This window comes from Carassius auratus, chromosome 3 (assembly GCF_003368295.1).
Source record: "Carassius auratus strain Wakin chromosome 3, ASM336829v1, whole genome shotgun sequence".
NCBI classification, from domain to species: Eukaryota; Metazoa; Chordata; class Actinopteri; order Cypriniformes; family Cyprinidae; genus Carassius; species Carassius auratus.
The window spans coordinates 11192808-11210948 of record NC_039245.1 but is presented as its reverse complement, the minus strand read 5'-3'; the positions used below and the strand labels follow the sequence as shown (position 1 = coordinate 11210948).

The 18141-nt window shown below is 37.4% G+C and overlaps 1 protein-coding gene across 2 annotated transcripts; it reads right to left on the bottom strand.

Moving 5' to 3' along the window:
• Positions 1 to 5972: 5972 nt before the first annotated feature.
• Positions 5973 to 17489, bottom strand: LOC113047945 (cytokine receptor common subunit beta-like). 2 transcript variants are annotated; one of them, XM_026209388.1, is made up of 14 exons: positions 16895 to 17489; positions 14635 to 14811; positions 13569 to 13716; positions 13296 to 13465; positions 13068 to 13219; positions 10606 to 10750; positions 10391 to 10517; positions 10145 to 10296; positions 9933 to 10060; positions 9662 to 9836; positions 8759 to 8855; positions 8489 to 8558; positions 8112 to 8209; positions 5973 to 7630 (listed from the first exon to the last, which is right to left on the bottom strand). In XM_026209388.1, the coding sequence occupies exons 2-14, from the start codon at positions 14735 to 14737 to the stop codon at positions 7201 to 7203; spliced, it is 1995 nt and encodes a 664-aa protein (XP_026065173.1). In that variant the 5' UTR covers positions 14738 to 14811; positions 16895 to 17489; the 3' UTR covers positions 5973 to 7200. The 2 variants fall into 2 exon arrangements, with proteins under 2 accessions (XP_026065173.1, XP_026065181.1); XM_026209396.1 differs by lacking the exon at positions 16895 to 17489 and adding an exon at positions 15477 to 16606.
• Positions 17490 to 18141: the final 652 nt, after the last annotated feature.

Genomic DNA, 18141 nt, shown 5'->3' with positions numbered 1-18141 from the left:
GTATGATATTGCACATGGTTTTTCCACCCCCCCCCCCCCCCCCCTCCCCCAGTGTTTTACTTCTACTGCTTAGGCAGTAGAGATGTTACCATGGAAATGATAAATTATTTCACTCATTTCATTCATACATTTTTATTACTCCAAGAGCAAGATGTATTTTCTCTGAAAGAGCAAAACAGTCACTGAAATATTATGTGTTTCAGTATTACTCTAGCAATAATTACTGAAATATATTTGCTAATAAAAATCACTCTAAAATGCATCAACCATGAAAGGCCACATACTGAAAAATACCCTAATGACAGAGAGGATGAGAAGGCATATTCCTCTCTGCTAGTGCACTCACTTTCCACCTAGTACACTTAAGTAAAGGTGCTATAAAGGCAAAAGCATGATGTACAGGCACTCTGCGTCCATATTTGAAAGAGTTTAAGCGCTAAGAGCAGATAAATCTCACAGATGCTAACAGAGAGAAGAGTTTGCACCCTCCCTCTTCATGATTTAGCCTCCATTCGCCTGCTAGCATAACATACATAAACACATGCACACAGGTTGTCCACAGAACCACAGCACTTTTCAGTGGGAGTAAGGCCACATTCTGGATAGTGTCATGCTCTGCCCAGACTTGTTGATGTTAAAAACGGGTGTGAAATTAAAAGAATTGATGAAAGGAATTGATCATGCTAAAAGGAAAGAAAAATCATGCTAACAACTAAGAAAAGGTTGTAAAAACAAGTGTGTGAAGCAATACTTAGATCAAAATGCAAACAGTACAAAATGTGCATCTATAACTGTATTATATAAGATTTATATTATATTTAAATGATAGAAAATATTTAAATCATATTGAAAAAATTCCGTTAATTTCGAACTTCCGTTCTGTTTGAGCTTTCATGTGGTTTCATAAGACTTGAAATATAGAGTAGAGTCACATGGTGCATTTTAGAGGAGGGTGACAAAGATTTGTAAGATTAAAAACATAAAATGTAATCTACATTACAGGTGAGAACTGGAAGAAGTCTCAGGAAATATACTGCTTTTCAGTGCAGACAAACTCTTCAGTGTTGAAAAAGCAAACCAGATACTTTAAAGGGATACTCCACCTTAAAATGAAAATGTTGTCATTAATCACTTATCCCACATGTCGTTCCAAACCCTTAAAAGCTCAGTTCATCTTCGGAACACAATTTAAGATATTTTGGATGAAAACCTGGAGACTTGAGACTGTCCCATAGACATATAACCCAGATTGCACGTCTGATGGCAGATGGAGTATTCTGACAACAACCTTTCATACATTTTATGGACCTTGACACTGTTATTTACTTGGCAGTCTATGGGACAGTCTCAAGCCTCAAGGTTTTCATCCAAAATATCTTAAATTGTGTTCCGAAGATGAACGGAGCTTTTATGGGTTTGGAACGACATAGGGTTAAGTGATTAATGACAAAATGTTGGGGTGGAGTAACCCATTAAATGATCACCCTTTTAAACTGGTTTCAGAGAATGTGGATGAAAAACATCTAAATGCTAGACCTGTACAGTCAGACACAGCTCAAACCATTTAATCAAGCTTATACAAACAGTTTCACACACAAACGCATGAGCGCACACCACAGGACCTTAAATAAGATAACAGGAAGACGGTGTGTGCTGCCGGTACAGATAAAGATCTGATCTACTGTGTGTGAGCTTGTGCCTTGTTTGGGTGTGTGAATATGTGCGTTCTTCCGCAAATGTGTGTGTGTGTGAGAGAGAGAACCATATCTTTATCTCTGTACATATTTATGTGACACCAAGCCACAAATAACCTCCTGCCACATCCCTTCTGAGACTGAAGATATTTGTCTCGTATCCTCTCACAGACTGTACAGCTGTTACCCTGATGTGCATCTCAACTGACATTCTGCTGTCCATCACTTATGATTCAGGTATTGTGTGATCAGCAAGCACATTGTCACCATGTTACATTGCAAGTATAGTGTAAATTGCAGTACAAAGTTTAAAAACTTTGCAAACTCACATTTGCAATATTGTTAGTTTGTTTATCTTGACTCAGTCACTTCTGACTTCTTTACTGCAACATCTGAAAAGTGCTTTTCTTTAAACATCTGCTTTTGTAAAAAAAAAAAAAAAAAACGTGATAAGTCTGATACAAATATGTGTATAGAATCGAACTGAAAATATGTCTTCATTATTTATAACACTTTTGTATTAAAAAAAAGTGACCTGGAAATGTTGTAAACAGACCTGGTGGGTTTTCGTAGAGTAGCCTTAATCTGTAATGGTCAAAACTAGTCAAGGAGGCAAACAGGCAGATTTAGACAAGCAGGGGAGTTTATTAAAAGGTAATGGAGGAGAAGCTTCCAACATAGAATCAAATCTATGTGATCAATGGAAGTAGCCAAAACAGTCTTATCTGAGCTGAAACTTCTAGTTCTTCAATAGGTAGCAGAGGCTTCCAGGATTGAGAGGCTGACAAGTAGGGATCCGCTTGAGAAGCTTGTAACCTTGAGACTAGCCGACGAGTGACTGTGTTGAGTGTTTGAATGGTGTGGCAAGCGAATGCAGGTGTCAGTGATTCATAATCAGGTGATTGTGAATGGGTGTAGGAGGCTGGTTTGGCTGGCGAAGCAGGGGATTCCGTGACATTACCCCCTCCCCCACGGGCATCTCCTGATGAGATGGACAGCAAGGATGACCATGCCCCCTGGGAGCGGGGCGGTCATGATGGGCCTGGTGGAAGTCATTGAGGAGGATTAGATCCAGTATGTCATCTGTCTGCCCACGATCTCTACTCAGGACCAGGGACGTGGGATTAATTTGCAGGGTTTGGAGAACAGGTCAAAGACTATTAGGATGGTTGTGAACCCATTCAAAGGAGGGAGGTTGGTGGCGAAGTCCACCCCCAGGTGGGAGTAGGGCCAGCGAGGCATGGTTAATGGGACCAGTTTATCCTCATGCAGACACTGTGGTGTGGTGGAGATGGCACAGACCAAACATCCCTTGATGAATCGGGTGACATCTTGGAGGAGCGAGAGGGTTCAGTAGCTGCCTAGGTGCCTGGATCCTGGAGAGGTGTGGACAGTCCAGAAGAGCCAGATGCAGGGTGGATGGGGACGCAACTATTCCCTTCTGGACCTCCCAGTGGAGCAGGTTCCGTGAGAGTAGCAGCATGGGTTTGGTCATCAAGTGCCCACTGGACGGGAGACTTGAAGATTGAAGGTGGTAGGATGGACTCTGGTTCCTCTGGGATTGGATAAGGCTGGTGTAGGCAGGAAAGTTTTTCCACTTTGACCTTCTTACTGACCGGACAGTAAGAAAATACAAAGTGGAAGCGGGTAAAGAATAGAGGGTGACAGTGTAAGCTGTTAGGTGTTGAGAGATGAGTTCCCTTTTGGAGGAAGCTTTTGAGCCCCACGGTGCCCTCGTAGATGGACATCTGTTGACATAGGATGGGGAAGGCAGAGAGCAGAGCAACCTCATTCCAGCCGCTGCTGGCAGCAAGAGTGTGGAAGCAAAGAGTGATAAATCCGCTTGCCACAGTTGGAACAGTTCATCATGCACAGTGATCTCCATAGTCGACTAGCCGTATACCTCCTGGAAGTGTTGAACAAAGCTATCCAGCATGTGAACCTGAGGGTCCTGTGAATTCCACATGGTTTCCACCTACTGCAAGGCTTTTCCAGACAGCAACGAGATGAATGCCACCTTCACACGTTCAGTCACAAACAGGTGGGGTTGCAACTCAAAAAGAGGGAACATTGCAACAAAAACCCACTGCAGTAGGCTGCCTCACCAAAAAAGAAGGTCACTGGCCGGGCCATGGGAAAGGCTGTTGGTGTGGTGGTGACGGTCGGCAGGAGGTGTGGTTCAGATGAGGATGTTGTCTGAGGATCCATGTGAGTTTTACTGATTATACTGTTATCTGGGCTGGTCTGCTGTCACTACTGGTCGAGGAGGCAAACAGGCAGATTCAAACAAGCAGGTGAGTTTATTAACTGAGGAGAAGCATCCAACATAGGAGAATGAAACTGAAGTGATCAGTGGAAGCCGAGAAAACTGTGATGTTCGGTTGATGTTCTGGGAGCCTGTTGATCGATTTAATAAATAAACTTTGATTAGAACATTTGATACTGAATTTTATTTTGTTAATATTTCCTTTCTTCCAAATGTTGAATGTCTGTTCATTTTAAGGACTTAAGTTAGCAAGCCTTGGGAAACGTGGAAATGACTCTGAGGAAGCTTTATATTTATAAACTATAAGATAAACTGAAACTTTTTTTTAGTAAACAATCTGCCAAGTTTCTCTCTCTAGTCACTAGAAGTATAGTGTTTTTTTCCTCTCTCTCTCTCTCTCTCTCTCTCTCTCTCTCTTACTCATAATAAGAATTTAAATGAGAATTCAGGGACTTTTGGATGAGAGAGTTTTGTTCTGACTCACTGGTTCACATCAGTCCTGCTATTGAATGGGTCTTCCATGAGCAGATCATGAAAGGTCAAAGGTCAGATCAAAAGGCAGGATTACTGAGCTAAACAGATTAGCCTAAATTTAGTTTTTATAGAAAGCTGTGGGACAATTGACCTGTTGATTATGTGTGAGAGTGTGTTAGGATTACAAACAGAGGCAATATTTTTCTCTTGGTCCCTTAGGTACAGTAGGATTCCAAGTTGTTGCTTTGGATAAAATCATATTCATTGGTTTTTCTGTTAAACGTGATTTGATTTTTCCCCTTCAAATAAATACTTACCAGAACAATTTAACTTCATCATGACCTTTGACCTTGTCACCTTTTCAAAGCTAGTCTTTGGACAGGTTTGTATTGATGATGTCAGATGTGGCTGATGTGCTCTGTTGGGATTTTTTTCTGTCTCGGATGTTTTTAGTGAACATGAAATTAAAGTTCTGTATTCTGTGTGATATACAGATCGCATGACTGTAAATAGGTCTGATTGGCTATTTATGCTGCAAAGCACGTGCTATTTAGTTCTCACCCTCATGTGGAAGTGTAGTGCATTTAGTCATAGTTTGGTAAATTTCTATAGTGATGAATGAAATTTTCCAAAAGAGGAAAGATATTAAGAAACTGATTGTTGTTTAGAAAAGACAAAATGTTGCATTTGACATAACTACATCAGCTTTTGATATTATTTTGTTTTTATAATGAATTTTAATGCTTCTGTCTGTATAGAATCAATGACTTTATTATAATTTAAAAATGTGAAAAATATTAACTGTTTTGATGTGGTTTTTTTTTATTATTATTATTTTACTTCCACATCCTCCAGGCCTGTAACTGATTGTTTTGCATTTCAGGAAGCTTTAATAAACCAGTGAAGGTATTTGAAGCTGTATTATTGCAGTACTCCTATGGAGACCCCGAGATTGCATAATGGTCTCATATCGCCATCTTGAAGGCTTTCCTGTTTATTTACAACAAAGCAAACGGGACATGTTGTCCAACAAGAACTCCACCTCTCTCTTCATGCCTCCGTATCTCTGTCTGTCTTGGTTTTGCTCTTCTCATTTGTTCTTGAACAATAGATCTTAAAGCTTTTGTGTGGAATGTATCTGCTTTCAGAAGCATGGTCAGAATTTAACAGGAATTTTGGTGGGAAAACAGTAACTGTGCATTCTGTCGTCACGGTCAAGGCCATGTTAGTGGGGAGAAAATATGACATTAACTATTAGAAACTCTTTAGTGACTCATGTTGGTGTAATTAAAACATATTCACAGACACTGTCGCACACACACACACACACACACACAAGGCCAACATGAGGTGCTGAGTGGAGTAGATTAGGCTGCGGTAAATCACATCTGCTCTGTGTGAAACCGATGATACAGAAATACTCCATAAACTCCAGCATGCCAAAAAACACACATGTGAAACACTGAGAGAGACGGAGATAAACACACATAAACAGACACTAAAGTCACATGTAGAAGAAGAGTACAAGGAGGCACTCGAACTTTAGCTAAATCTTTAATACCATGTGCTTGAGTACATATCGTTTACAATCACAGCTCAAGAAAATAAACACTTTTAATACTTTCTCTTAAACCAGAGACAGCTAGAAGAAAGCCTTTTTGTTTTTTTGTTAGGTTGGGCATGCTCATGATCAACCTGAGACTGCCTTTAGCTCAGCACATAAATAGCTTTAATGTTTTAGATGACACATAACAACATTCGCAATTTTAACACGATGCAAGTTAAGGAGATATATATTTTTTAAAACTTTCATTTTAAATGTCTTAAAAAGTATAAAGTTTGCAAAAATCCAAAAACAGCACTACTTATATACAAAAATGCGCCCCATTCACTAAGTCAGTGTACTTCTCATTCAACATACGGTGTATTTTACATAAGATCGTGCGATTGAGCAGTATGTTATTAGTGTGAATCAAATATTACCATTCTATTTTTATATCAGCCTATATATAGTAAATGCGGCCTCTCAGAAATTTTTATTTGTTCATTCCCAAAATATTTCTAACATTTTTAGAATCAGTCTGTTTGTTTTCTATTACAGTTTAAAATTGCCTTCCATTTCTTCACACAGTCATTTATTTAACCTTACTGATGGCATGTGATTTATTTGTGAAAACGTTCCTAATCACACAAATGCCAGCGTACACAGTTAGTGAATGAGGCCGCCAGTGTCTGTCAAGCTGAATTAACTGCAAAAACTTGAGAAGAATACATTCAATGCAGCGGGATATGTGAGACACTGTGGAAAAAAACAGTCATTTCGACTAATGCCTTGTTTGCTTTCCACAGTTTGCACTGAGGAAATGAGAATTTTTGGCCTTATCATACATTCATTTAAAGCAACACTTCCATCTGTTGGTGAGACTTTCACGGTACAACTCAAAGTCCTATTGAAGCTCCAATGATTCTTTCACCCCCTTTCATTATGAGCATGCGAAACATTCATCTGTCTTTAGACCATTGCTCGTAAAGTTTAAATAAAGCAAAGATCTGAACTACATTCACTGTGATCCACTGATTGTGCTTAGCTCTGATCGTCCATCTCTTATTCCTTCTTTGAGCCTGTAGGTCCCCTCATGGTTTTTATTATTTTTATTATTATTTGTTCTTTTTTTCTTCATTTAAAAAGTACCAAACTAACAGTCATTGAGTCCTTGGTCATTACGTTCCTGAATGTGCAATCTTCACGCATCCTTTCGGCTCGGATTAGTCTGTGACGACACATGGCATTGTGAAGTAGCCGGATGGATGAGGGAGGACCATACACCCCTGATCTGGGCCGGGGGTGTACGCAGGGGGTTCGTCTGAAGGGTTATTGGTCGGGCTGTCAACAGTGACCGGGTTTTGAGTTGCTGGCATAGTGGTGGGAAGATTAATAACGTAGCCTCCATTTACAGGAGCAAAATTCTCAGACTTTCCCGACGCACATGTGTGATCTTTGTCTATAGAGCTGTCAGGAAATTTGAACTGGGTGCAGGATTGCTCACAGCACATAATATAAGGTCCGCTGAAGTTCATGCCTGATTTTTCCTTGCGCATGCTTTCACTCACATAGGCGTGCATGTGGTCTGATCCACCTGACTGTGCCATTTTAACAGCCTCCTCACTGTGTGACAAACACGGCTCCGAAGAGACACTGTAACACAGTTAAGTGTTAAAGAAAAACATTGTCAGACACAGAGACATTGTCACCCGTTTCCATAATGTGACTTACAATAAGTCTGAGGGTTTGAAAAGAAAAGAGGCACTGGTGGAATTATGCGAAATGTTTCATTTCCCTTTTAGAGAGTTTTGCTATTATTAACTAAAACTTAAATCAAAACTAAAACTATTAAACACAATTTTTCAGTAATAGTGCTGCAAAACTTTTAAGTACTGAAATGACTAAATCTAAAACTGAAATAAAAATATTTAACATATAAAGAAGCATTAACAGTCAATAGTAAAGCTTTAGAATTTAAAAACTTAGAAAAACGTAAAAAATAGTTAAACAAAAAGACATAAAGATGACTAAAACTCAAACGACAACTGAAATTAAAACTGAAAATCTAAAAATAAAAGCTAATTTGAAATATTGATGTTTACTGCAAAATATTATAATTTGATTCTTAGCTTACCTGCTTTTGCAGAGACTGACGTTGTCTGCCGCCAGTAGAACACAAATGGAGGTTGACTCGTTCTCGCTCTGGAGATTTGGCCATCCACTCTGAGACTTCTGAAGAAGAGAAAGATGGAAAAAAAATGTATACTGTACATGTGACCAGGTGTAATTTGGAAGGGTGGATTACTAGTTATTAAACTTAGACCGTACTTAGAAGGCCATATTTGCCATCCTTAGCTGTTACCAGAAACAGTGAAATTAAATAATTAAAGCAGAGTAAAAAAAAAATTGAAATGAAAACAAATTGAAGATGCGATATTAATTATATTGTGCATCAAACTCCAGATTCACCTTAAACATTTACTGTTCCAAGATCAGTTAGTAAAGGCTCACCTTCACCATCCCCTCCAGCACTTTGCTCTTTATGGGCGATGGAATTGATCCCTTCCACAATGTGATTCTTCTATTATAGAATTACACACATGAATAAACAAACACAAATAAAACCATATGAACGACCGTTCCTGTAACAGTACCAGTGTAACGAGACGGAACTGATTTCAAGGGAATTAATACATTTATTACATTTATATATTGATTTTATTGTCTGACATTTTGGAAGGATGCATAAAAGCATAAATGAAAGAGTATAGCTGGTTTTACCTGTGTAAGACTGGAAGGGTGTTGTACAAGATGATGAAAAGCATAGCCACGAACACAGGAGTCAAAATGTAGATTACAAAGCTGATGGGCGATGAAACTACACACACACACAAAGAGGTTTTCTCATGCATCACATATCCAGTTATGTCCTGCGGGTATCAACTACTTCAAAGATTTCATTTTAAAAGAAGCTATTTATGACTACTTTACACATGTATAAAGTTGAGTTCTTTCATGTAAAAAAGACAGAAAGGCACAGGACAAAGCACTTTTTATTTATTTATTTTTTTATTATTTCTATCATAAAGTCCTGAAACATTCTGTAATTAATATGTATATTTGAATAGATGAATGAATGAATACTTTTCAATTTTAACAGACTGAATATATTAAAATGTTCATTAATTAATCCATTCATCCATTCAGATATGCAGAAAAGATATTGCTTATTGTTAGTTAGTGCATTAAATTATGTTAACCAATGGAACCTTATTGCAAGTGTCAGAAAAACAAAAAAACAAGCAAATAGACATGCAGGTTGAATTTGCATGTACACACCAATTTTAAAGAGTCATCTCATTATATCTCAATGTAATCCCAAAATAAACAATTAACACAATCTACCCAAATCCAATTTATATATCAATATTAATAATCTTCTTTTATTTTCTTAAAAAAACTGAACTAATTGCTGCTGTAGTGATTCATTTCTGCTTTAATTATACAATTACTAAATGAACAATTCATTATTTAAAACACCATTTTAAAAGTGAGATTGGTGTTCCAAAGCACATCTCAGTTCTGAACTGGCAACTTACCCCAAATCTCTCTAAAAGTAAATGAAATAAATCAACATTAAACTAGCATGTGATCAGAAGTGCACAGTTGAAATCAAGGTGTTACCCGGGTTAGTTTTGAACGCTGCTGGCTCGGACCATTCTGATGGCTGAACGTCATAAACACCATCAGTTACATGCAGTAATCTGATCTGGGCCTGGTATTCAGTTGAAGGATCTAGAAACTCAGATGAAATATTCAAATAGTTTTGCCCCATAGGAAGGATCTCGCTTTCTGAGGTCTACAAAGAGAAAGTGAAATCATGCATGCGATCAGTTACAGCTACAGTGAATCATTTAGTAAACGCGACACAGATGCTGAAAGATAACTAACGCACCTTGAAGGGTGAGATTTTTATCTGGATGGAGTATTTAATATATTCGGACACAGCTGGTTCAGTCCAGTTCAGTATGAAACCACCATCTACTTCCTCTACATGGATCGGGCCAGGTTGTGAAAGTTTAACTTGAAGAGAAGACGAACTAACATTAGTGTTCTTCCTAAACTCAGACGGCAGACTCCACTAAATAACATTTCAAAGAAGCTCACTGTGTTTTTCAGTATAGAACGTCCTAGTGTAGTACACTGGTCTCAGCTCCACTGTTAACAGGGAAGGGTCAGAGGTATTTACAGAACACACAAACTCAGAAAGGTCAGCGCCGCTCGACTGAAGCTGTGGATCTTTGCAACAAGCTGAGAGTCTGAGGGAGAGAAAGAGAACGAGTTCTCAGTATACAGGATGTGACATTAGATCAACTGATAGTCACACAAGCCTTCGATGGATGGAGAACTCACTCAGCGTTATCATTATCACTGCACCAGAGATGATAAGACATAAACTGATAATATTCTGTCTTCATTTGCCAGGTACACGTCACCGTTGTTTCTTCCATTATCACACACTTCAGGTTAAAGGGTCCATCTGTGAGAGGTAATGCACTATATTAAAACAGATGTTTGCAGTATACCGATTTTAGACTATTAGCAAAAAACAAACACAAAAATAATACCATTGTGAGTCTTCCAGGACAGCAGGGGGCTCCAGTCACTCCAGAGTCCTACAGGGCCTCGCGCCCTCACTCTGGCTTGATAATGGTAACCCGAAAGTGACTCCTTGTCAATCATATACTCGGAAGCACTGATGTTATCCACAATCTGTTCCAGTAAAAGAGAACGAGAAAAATTCATTCACAAACAAAAGAAGTGTGGCGGAAATCGCGTATTCTCTGTGGAGGTACTTTTTTCGACTAAGCAATTACTCAGAGAGTGTTTAAAAAGCATGTTTTACTGTGAATGTGTCTAGTATGAATGTAAACTGGGCTGTGTTTTACTTCCCTATGCACTTCCCAACAGGGGAATCCCCTCTGCCATTTTGAAGTGTGTTCTACTTAGTTAAGTGGATGGGGCAAGTTCATATGGACAGATCCTCAGGCCCTGAATTTTGACCGAGAGAGTGAGTCTACTTCATATTTACACTTCAGGTATCTCCATATGCCACAATATAGCATGGTTGTGAAGTCAGCACAGATCGCACTGAATTTACTCCAACCCAAAACGGCGATATATGAATTATTTTTAAAGATTTAGAACAGCTCCTTATATACCTACTGTATACACATACAAAATGCTGCATCAAACAGATTAGTAAGGCAAAAATAAAATAATAATAATAATAAAGATAAGATAAAGACTCCATAGTGGATTCCAAGTGATCAAGGGCTTAGGACGTTCCACTTCAGCCCCTTGCAAGGGTTTCATTAGTAGTGGGCACTTGTGCAACATAATCATAAAACGAGTCAAAATTTGGCCTGGGATGTCCCAACACCTACAGCTGCGGTCTTGACCACTTGTCTACTTACATGACGTACTTCCTATATGGCCCAAGTGTTCAACTGGGTGTGAAGACAGCAAGTCTGTGTAGAACTTTTGATTATCCGATGGGAAACACTTACAATGTATTGTTAAAATACAAGTAAAGTTTTTACAGAACTTTATTTACACAGTCTGTATTACTTTACACTTTAAAATAAAATTTCGAATTGTATGTTCAATAGTTGCAAACTTTTATTCATCTGGGTACTTTTTGCCTAATCTTTTATGAATACTGTGAGTTTTTTGTTTACTATGTAGGAACAAAACCTTCTGACTGCCTATTCGTGCGAGTCATTGAATCATTCACTCAACCGATTCGTTCGTACACTAATTCATTCAGGAAGTAAATGTCGCTTTGTTGCACTGACCAGTCGATTTTATGTCTTTGCTAATATTGTCAACATTGCCTCAAAAGTGTAAGTTACTACGAAATACAAACACTTAGTTTGTTGAACTGTTGTGTAAAAACTATTTCACATTTATTTATTAATTCTATAAAAAAATTTAACTTCCGGTTTCATATATATTTAATTAACAAAAACAGTCCGTCATGCTCCTTGACACTGCAAACTAGTATTTGTTTTCATATTAGTGTCATTTATTATGTAAACACTGGTTTGCGGCGCAAATTTCTAACAAGCCATTAGTGGCTAATCAGTCGGAAGTCTCAGAAAGTAACTTCCTCCCACTTTGGAAAACAAGGTGAGACTTATATCAGTAACACATTGTGCGCCTATGTGAAAGCACATTCATCAGTAAACAAACAATGTTCAGTTTCACGACAAATACATATAAACATGCTCAGCATTTCCCCATGTAAATATCCAAATCTTGAGAGTGGATCTGTCTCCAGTTTCGTAACTCTAGCATCACTCTTTCATGTGGAGGCTTTATCTTAGGTGGGAATCGTGTGAAGTTTGAGGTTATGCTGACGTGTCCGTACATTGGCAGATTGTGGTGTTGATATTATAGTGAAACAGAGATGCAAACTGCACAGTTGTAGACAGGATATCCACAATATATCCTATCAGGTGATATTTTGAGTGTGTCAGAACGTTTGGAGCCTATACTGACATTTTATTAATTTAAAACAATTATTCAGTTTCAAATATAAATATATACAGTAGGATACACTATCGTTCAAAAGTTCAGAGTTGGCAAGATTCAGATTCTCTTTTCTAATTATAATTTTTTTTATTGAAAATAGAGTAAACAGTAATATTGTGAAATATTATTACTAAAAATATTAATATTACATGATCCTTCTGAAATCATTCTAATATGCTGATTTGGTGGAATATTTTTGTGGAAACCGTGACTTTTTTTTCAAGATTCTTTAATGAATGGTGTGTGGGTGTGTGTGTGTAGTTTGACTTTTTATGTAGTTATATATAAAATATTATAGCATATATATTATATATTAATCAGCACAATTAGTGTGAAACATTTAATTGAATTAAAATGTGTTAAATTATCTAAACCTAAGGGTGCATCTTAGTACGTAAACAATATATCAAATTGCTAATATGCATTTGTGGTAGATACTTTTGTTTTTCTGACAGTGTACTGTGTGTGTGTGTGTGTGTGTGTGTGTACTCACAGTCCAGTTATCCATGTCTTTGCGATACTGAAGCTGGTACACAAGAGTTCCTGTGATTTTTGAGGATGCAGGATACTGGCTTCTCCAGGACAGCAGACGACCTCCGTTATCAGTCATCGTCTCCGTCAAGTCAATTGGGGCCCTAACTTTTCCTGATATCACAGAAATGCTACGGTGAAAGGCTTTTCCATGCCAGAGATGCTTTAGAAGTTAAATGCACACACTCACCTTCGTCTGCAATTCTGAGAGTGGTGGCTTTGGGTACACAGGGCACTTTGAAGTAGAGAACGTGATCTGCTCCTATAGCAAACCTGTCAGTGTTATAGCGACACGTGTGAGAGATCTTCCCACTGGGTAAAAGCACACTGGATCTATTTGAGACGCAAGGTGTTTCTTCTCTACAGACAGGGAGAGAGAGTTTACAAAAGTTAATTTTCCATATTGTAGTCTTTCTTTCTTTCAGTGTTTGTTTGCATTAGTTTTTAGTTTTTTTCCACTTACTCTAAAACTGTGTCATCGTAGTCCCCATAGTACAATTTAGGCATGTTTTCTGTATCTTGTGAATGAACATGTGGATCGACCTCCCATGTGCACTGCACATAGGTCATGTAGTCATTGTGGCACTGCAAGGACTCCATCACTGCAGATTCTGAAAAAAAAAAAAGAGTTCAAAGGTCAGTATTAAGTGTAATGACATCGGTTAATTCAGTTATGGGTTGCGCTCTCTTTGCCCTCAAAACCTCGACGGAGGCGACACCCTTGTGTTTACGATGTGTGTGTGTTCACTTCTGTATGTGTGCACATGGATGAGTTGAATGCAGAGCAAATTTTTTTTACTTGTTTTTTTTCACTTTTCACTTTCGCTATATTTATTTTATTTCAGCTGGTTGCCATGGCAAGATTTTTCATTTTAATGAAATCTTTTTTTTTTTTTTTTTTTTTTTTTTACATTTTTGCTAATTTATATATATATAAAAAAAAAATGATTCCATTGCATAAGTATTCATACCCTTATCGAGGACAGTTGAAATTTAGCTCTGGAGCATTCATAACTTTTTTTTTTTCAGTGCTGTCTTTTCTCTCTCTCTCTCTCTCTCTCCCCAGACATTTGGCCACAAACAGGAACTTCGAGTGACTTACTAGTCTGACAAAGCTCTAGGTGATGTAAGTTTTGCATTGCTAAACCTAAAGGGATTTTTTTTTTAATTAATATTTTTAGATTCTGCAAGGCTCTCGAGAATAGTTAGAAGAGAACTTCTAAAATCAGACCTTCAGAGCTGGTTTATACTGGCTAGTCAAAGTCACATCCTGAATTACAAGTGTCTGCAAAGGAAAATCTCTATTGATGTTTATAGATTGGTCTAAGATAAGGATTCATGTCGGATGGGATAATAACATTTATATGTATGAGTCCAGAACGGTAATAGAGGCCACTTGAAGATTAGAGAAACCACTGATAAGGGTTTATCTTGTGGACACAGCCCTGAACTTAACAGGTTAAAAAAAAAGAAAAAGAAAAAAAGATTTGAATGCAATAATGTCTGAGAGTGTTATCTTTCTCTCTCACCTTCCACAGGTGTGACTTCATGAGGAGGACACTGTTCATCACTGATGTCTCCTCTGACCAGCAGAGTGAATCCAACCATATGCAGAATCCACGTGGAGAACATTGTAGCTGAGATCCTAGATCACAAAGCCAGGCGCTTTTCACAGCAGGTGGTTCTGCCGGTTACTTTCAAGATATCTGGATATTTAGAAACCAGCGCTGATTATTAGAGCCATTCAGTTTTAATTGTACAGTTCAACCTACCTCATGTCATCTTAGCAGCATTTCACCCTTACTGACTTCAAAATAGCTTATCTTGTGTTCCTGTTTTAGGTGAGCTATCACTTTAAGAACAAATGTGACAACACACATCATGTTGTTATAAAAGCAAACACAGCCTTATAGGTCTAAAAACACAGCACAGACATGCTTCTGAGAATTCTCATTGTTTAAAGCAGAAAACTTACTTTCTTTTTCGTCTCACGTGTGCGCTGACAAAAACAACACACACATGCGCTTTTTTCCCCCCTCTTTAAAAAACATTTGTAACTGAAAGCATTTCCATGATGCAAACTAAGCAACCTTTAAAGGTGAAGTGTGTCTCAAGTAATTTCTGTGCCACCAAACAAAACTGTAAAAATAATGAGTTTTCAAGCATGTGTCCTGAACGCTCCTCCCGTCTACCATTGGTCCGACAAACAGATTGTTTCCCATCAAACACTTATCATGGGTTGTGTCTAGAGGTAGAAGTGTTTTAACACAGAAAATTACACGAAAGTGAAAACTTTTGAAAGTTTGACAAGGCATCTACAAAATCAAAGAAACACACATTTACACATTGTTGCATATATTATATTGCTTACTGTTTGTGACAAAAGCATGGTGACCTCCAAATCCATCTTTCAATGAAGAATTCAAAATCCATCTTTTAATGAATGGAGCGCTTCAGGAAACAGGTGCACATCTTAAAAAATACAGTAGATCTCCATGCAGCAGGTTTCGTTCAATAGCGGTACATAAAACCACACCGCTGGCGTGAATCTGATCATGTACCCGTAACCCACTAATAGAGCTATGCAGCGTAAAAACAGACGTAGTACTGTACGTCGCAATACATTTCTCGCAACTGCCAGGAAACGAAAGAGAGGGATTTCCCTAAGCTTAAAAGAGGGTGAGGGGCGTCGGGGGAAAGAGATGTGGTCACACAGAACACGTTCTGTTGGGTGACTTTAAAACCTTTTTAGTTTGTAAAAGTTAGTTCAGTTTCTTATGTTTTTATGTTGTTATTAATTTTCTGCTTTCATTTAGAGGCGTACGGCGTATGGTAGGTGTGCTATATTTAGCTGTGGTAAAGTACATGCCTGAACGTAGGTGAGTGAACTCACTGAAAGAGTGGAAAAACAACTAAAACAAGTTTTACCTCACTCCTTGTTCCTACAGTGACATAAACTGTGTTTTCCACATGAAGAACCTTGGAGGTCTTGACTGCATGCGCTGGTAGCTTGTTTTTGTGAAATGTATCTTTATTTTTTATTTTTGTGTTAAGCACAATACACTAAATATAGCCATATTCATGCTTAAAAGCAACATTAGGTTTTTTGTTTTGTTTTATTATTTTAGATAAAAATGTTGAACATTTCCAGAGAATCTTAGGGATTAAGATTGTAATTGTCTTTATTTTTTGGGGGGGGGTTTCTGATAATCAGTTAATAATCTGGGTAGGCCTATTGATCAACATAGCATAGCAAGGTTTTTCTTTTCTTGGATTTTAAGATCCCAAACCAGACGTTTCCTAGTATAAATGTATCTATGATTGCTTCCCTTTTCCAGTTTTCAACCCGTTTTCTGCTTTAAACATAAATTATTTAGATGCTCTTTGATCCACATAAAGATCATGATAAAGATTATTTATACAACACCCACAACATTTTGTCTATTCATAGGTCATTTTATCTCATTTTATTTTTATTATTATTATTACTTCATTAACACACTTAAATTATAATAAATATTAGTGTATCATATTTTACACTTCCTAAGTGTAACTTACTGTTACTTAAGTGTAACCTACCGTTAATATCAGAAGCTCAAAACTTATTATTGTATTTAATACTCTTACTCATTTCATACCATACATATATATTAACTTCAGTCAGTGACTATATATAATTTCAATAGCTCAAAGCCTAAACTAAAAAAAAAAAAAAAACCTTGAAAACTCAGTGTATTATTGAGTTTCATACTCCTCTAAACATATATACATGTTTTACAAAGTCCTTACCTGTTTCTCTGTCATCAAGAAAGGCTTGTAAATGTTCCATTCATCAGCGCTTAGATAAAAGAGTTGGTCCGTTACAGTCAACTTCAAATCAGTATGCTTGCCTAGTGCGTGTTTGAGGCTGTGCTCTCGTTACTGAAGTGCATATACACACATGAGATCATTTACTTGAAAAACCTCAAAGCCAATAGTTCCTTTTTTTTCTTGGTTTGGTAAAAACATGAGTTGCTGGGTCATCAGAAACAGTCTTTCCACAGGAACAGAGTTTACATGCAGCTAAATATGATCCAGAAACAGAATAAAGTCTGGATTAATACATTATAATGACAGTATTCACATTTAAAGCATGAACACCAGACATGGAGAGTCACAGCTCCCAGAAGCATGGAAGAACACATCTACACGTATTCACACCGATATACACAATTTCACACTTAAACACCCACACTGACTCGCTTACATGCTAAGAAACACTCTTGAACCACATATGCAGACTCAAACGCTGTAACAAGCTCTTTAATAAAAAGCAGGATATATTGGAAGTGCCAGAAAATTCTCTCTCTTTCTCTTTCTCTTCCTCTTCCTCTTTCTGTCAGTGCTCCAAAACCAAAAATGCTTAAATCTCTAACACTCATTTTGAGCAATGCTAGTTATTCTGTTCGCATTAGAAAGTGACACTTGATTGTATTTTTGGCCTTTTTAATTCACGGCTTGCCATGGTATAAACTGGGGTTGGACAAAATAAAGTGAACACCCTTTATTAAAAGGGTTAATAACAGTGTAGTATGAATTGTGTAACATTGTTAAGGGCAAATCAGGGGAACCTTGGGCCTACATAAAACTGGGTGGGCAAAGTGTAGCATATGAAAACTGCATATTAGATTGCCAGCAGAAAATATAGCACAAAGATTAGATACACAATGCTACTAAAGCACTGAATTTTTTTTTTTTAATTTCAACATTTACTAATAAGTTATTAAAATTTTTCAATTTGTCGATATCGATAATTATCAGGATAAATGTCAAATTTGTTAAGTTTAAAGGCAGATTTATGCTCCAAAGGTAAAGTTGTAGAAACCATTTACTCTTGGTTTTAAACTTCTCTTTATGATCAGAACATGACAAACACTTCATGTTTTGGAATTGTCTACACCTTTCCAGTCATTTTTCCTTCACAAAATAAATATCTTACTAGAAAAAAAATTTAATTATTAGTTTGTGAATGTTCTAATTAAGTTCTAATAATGTTT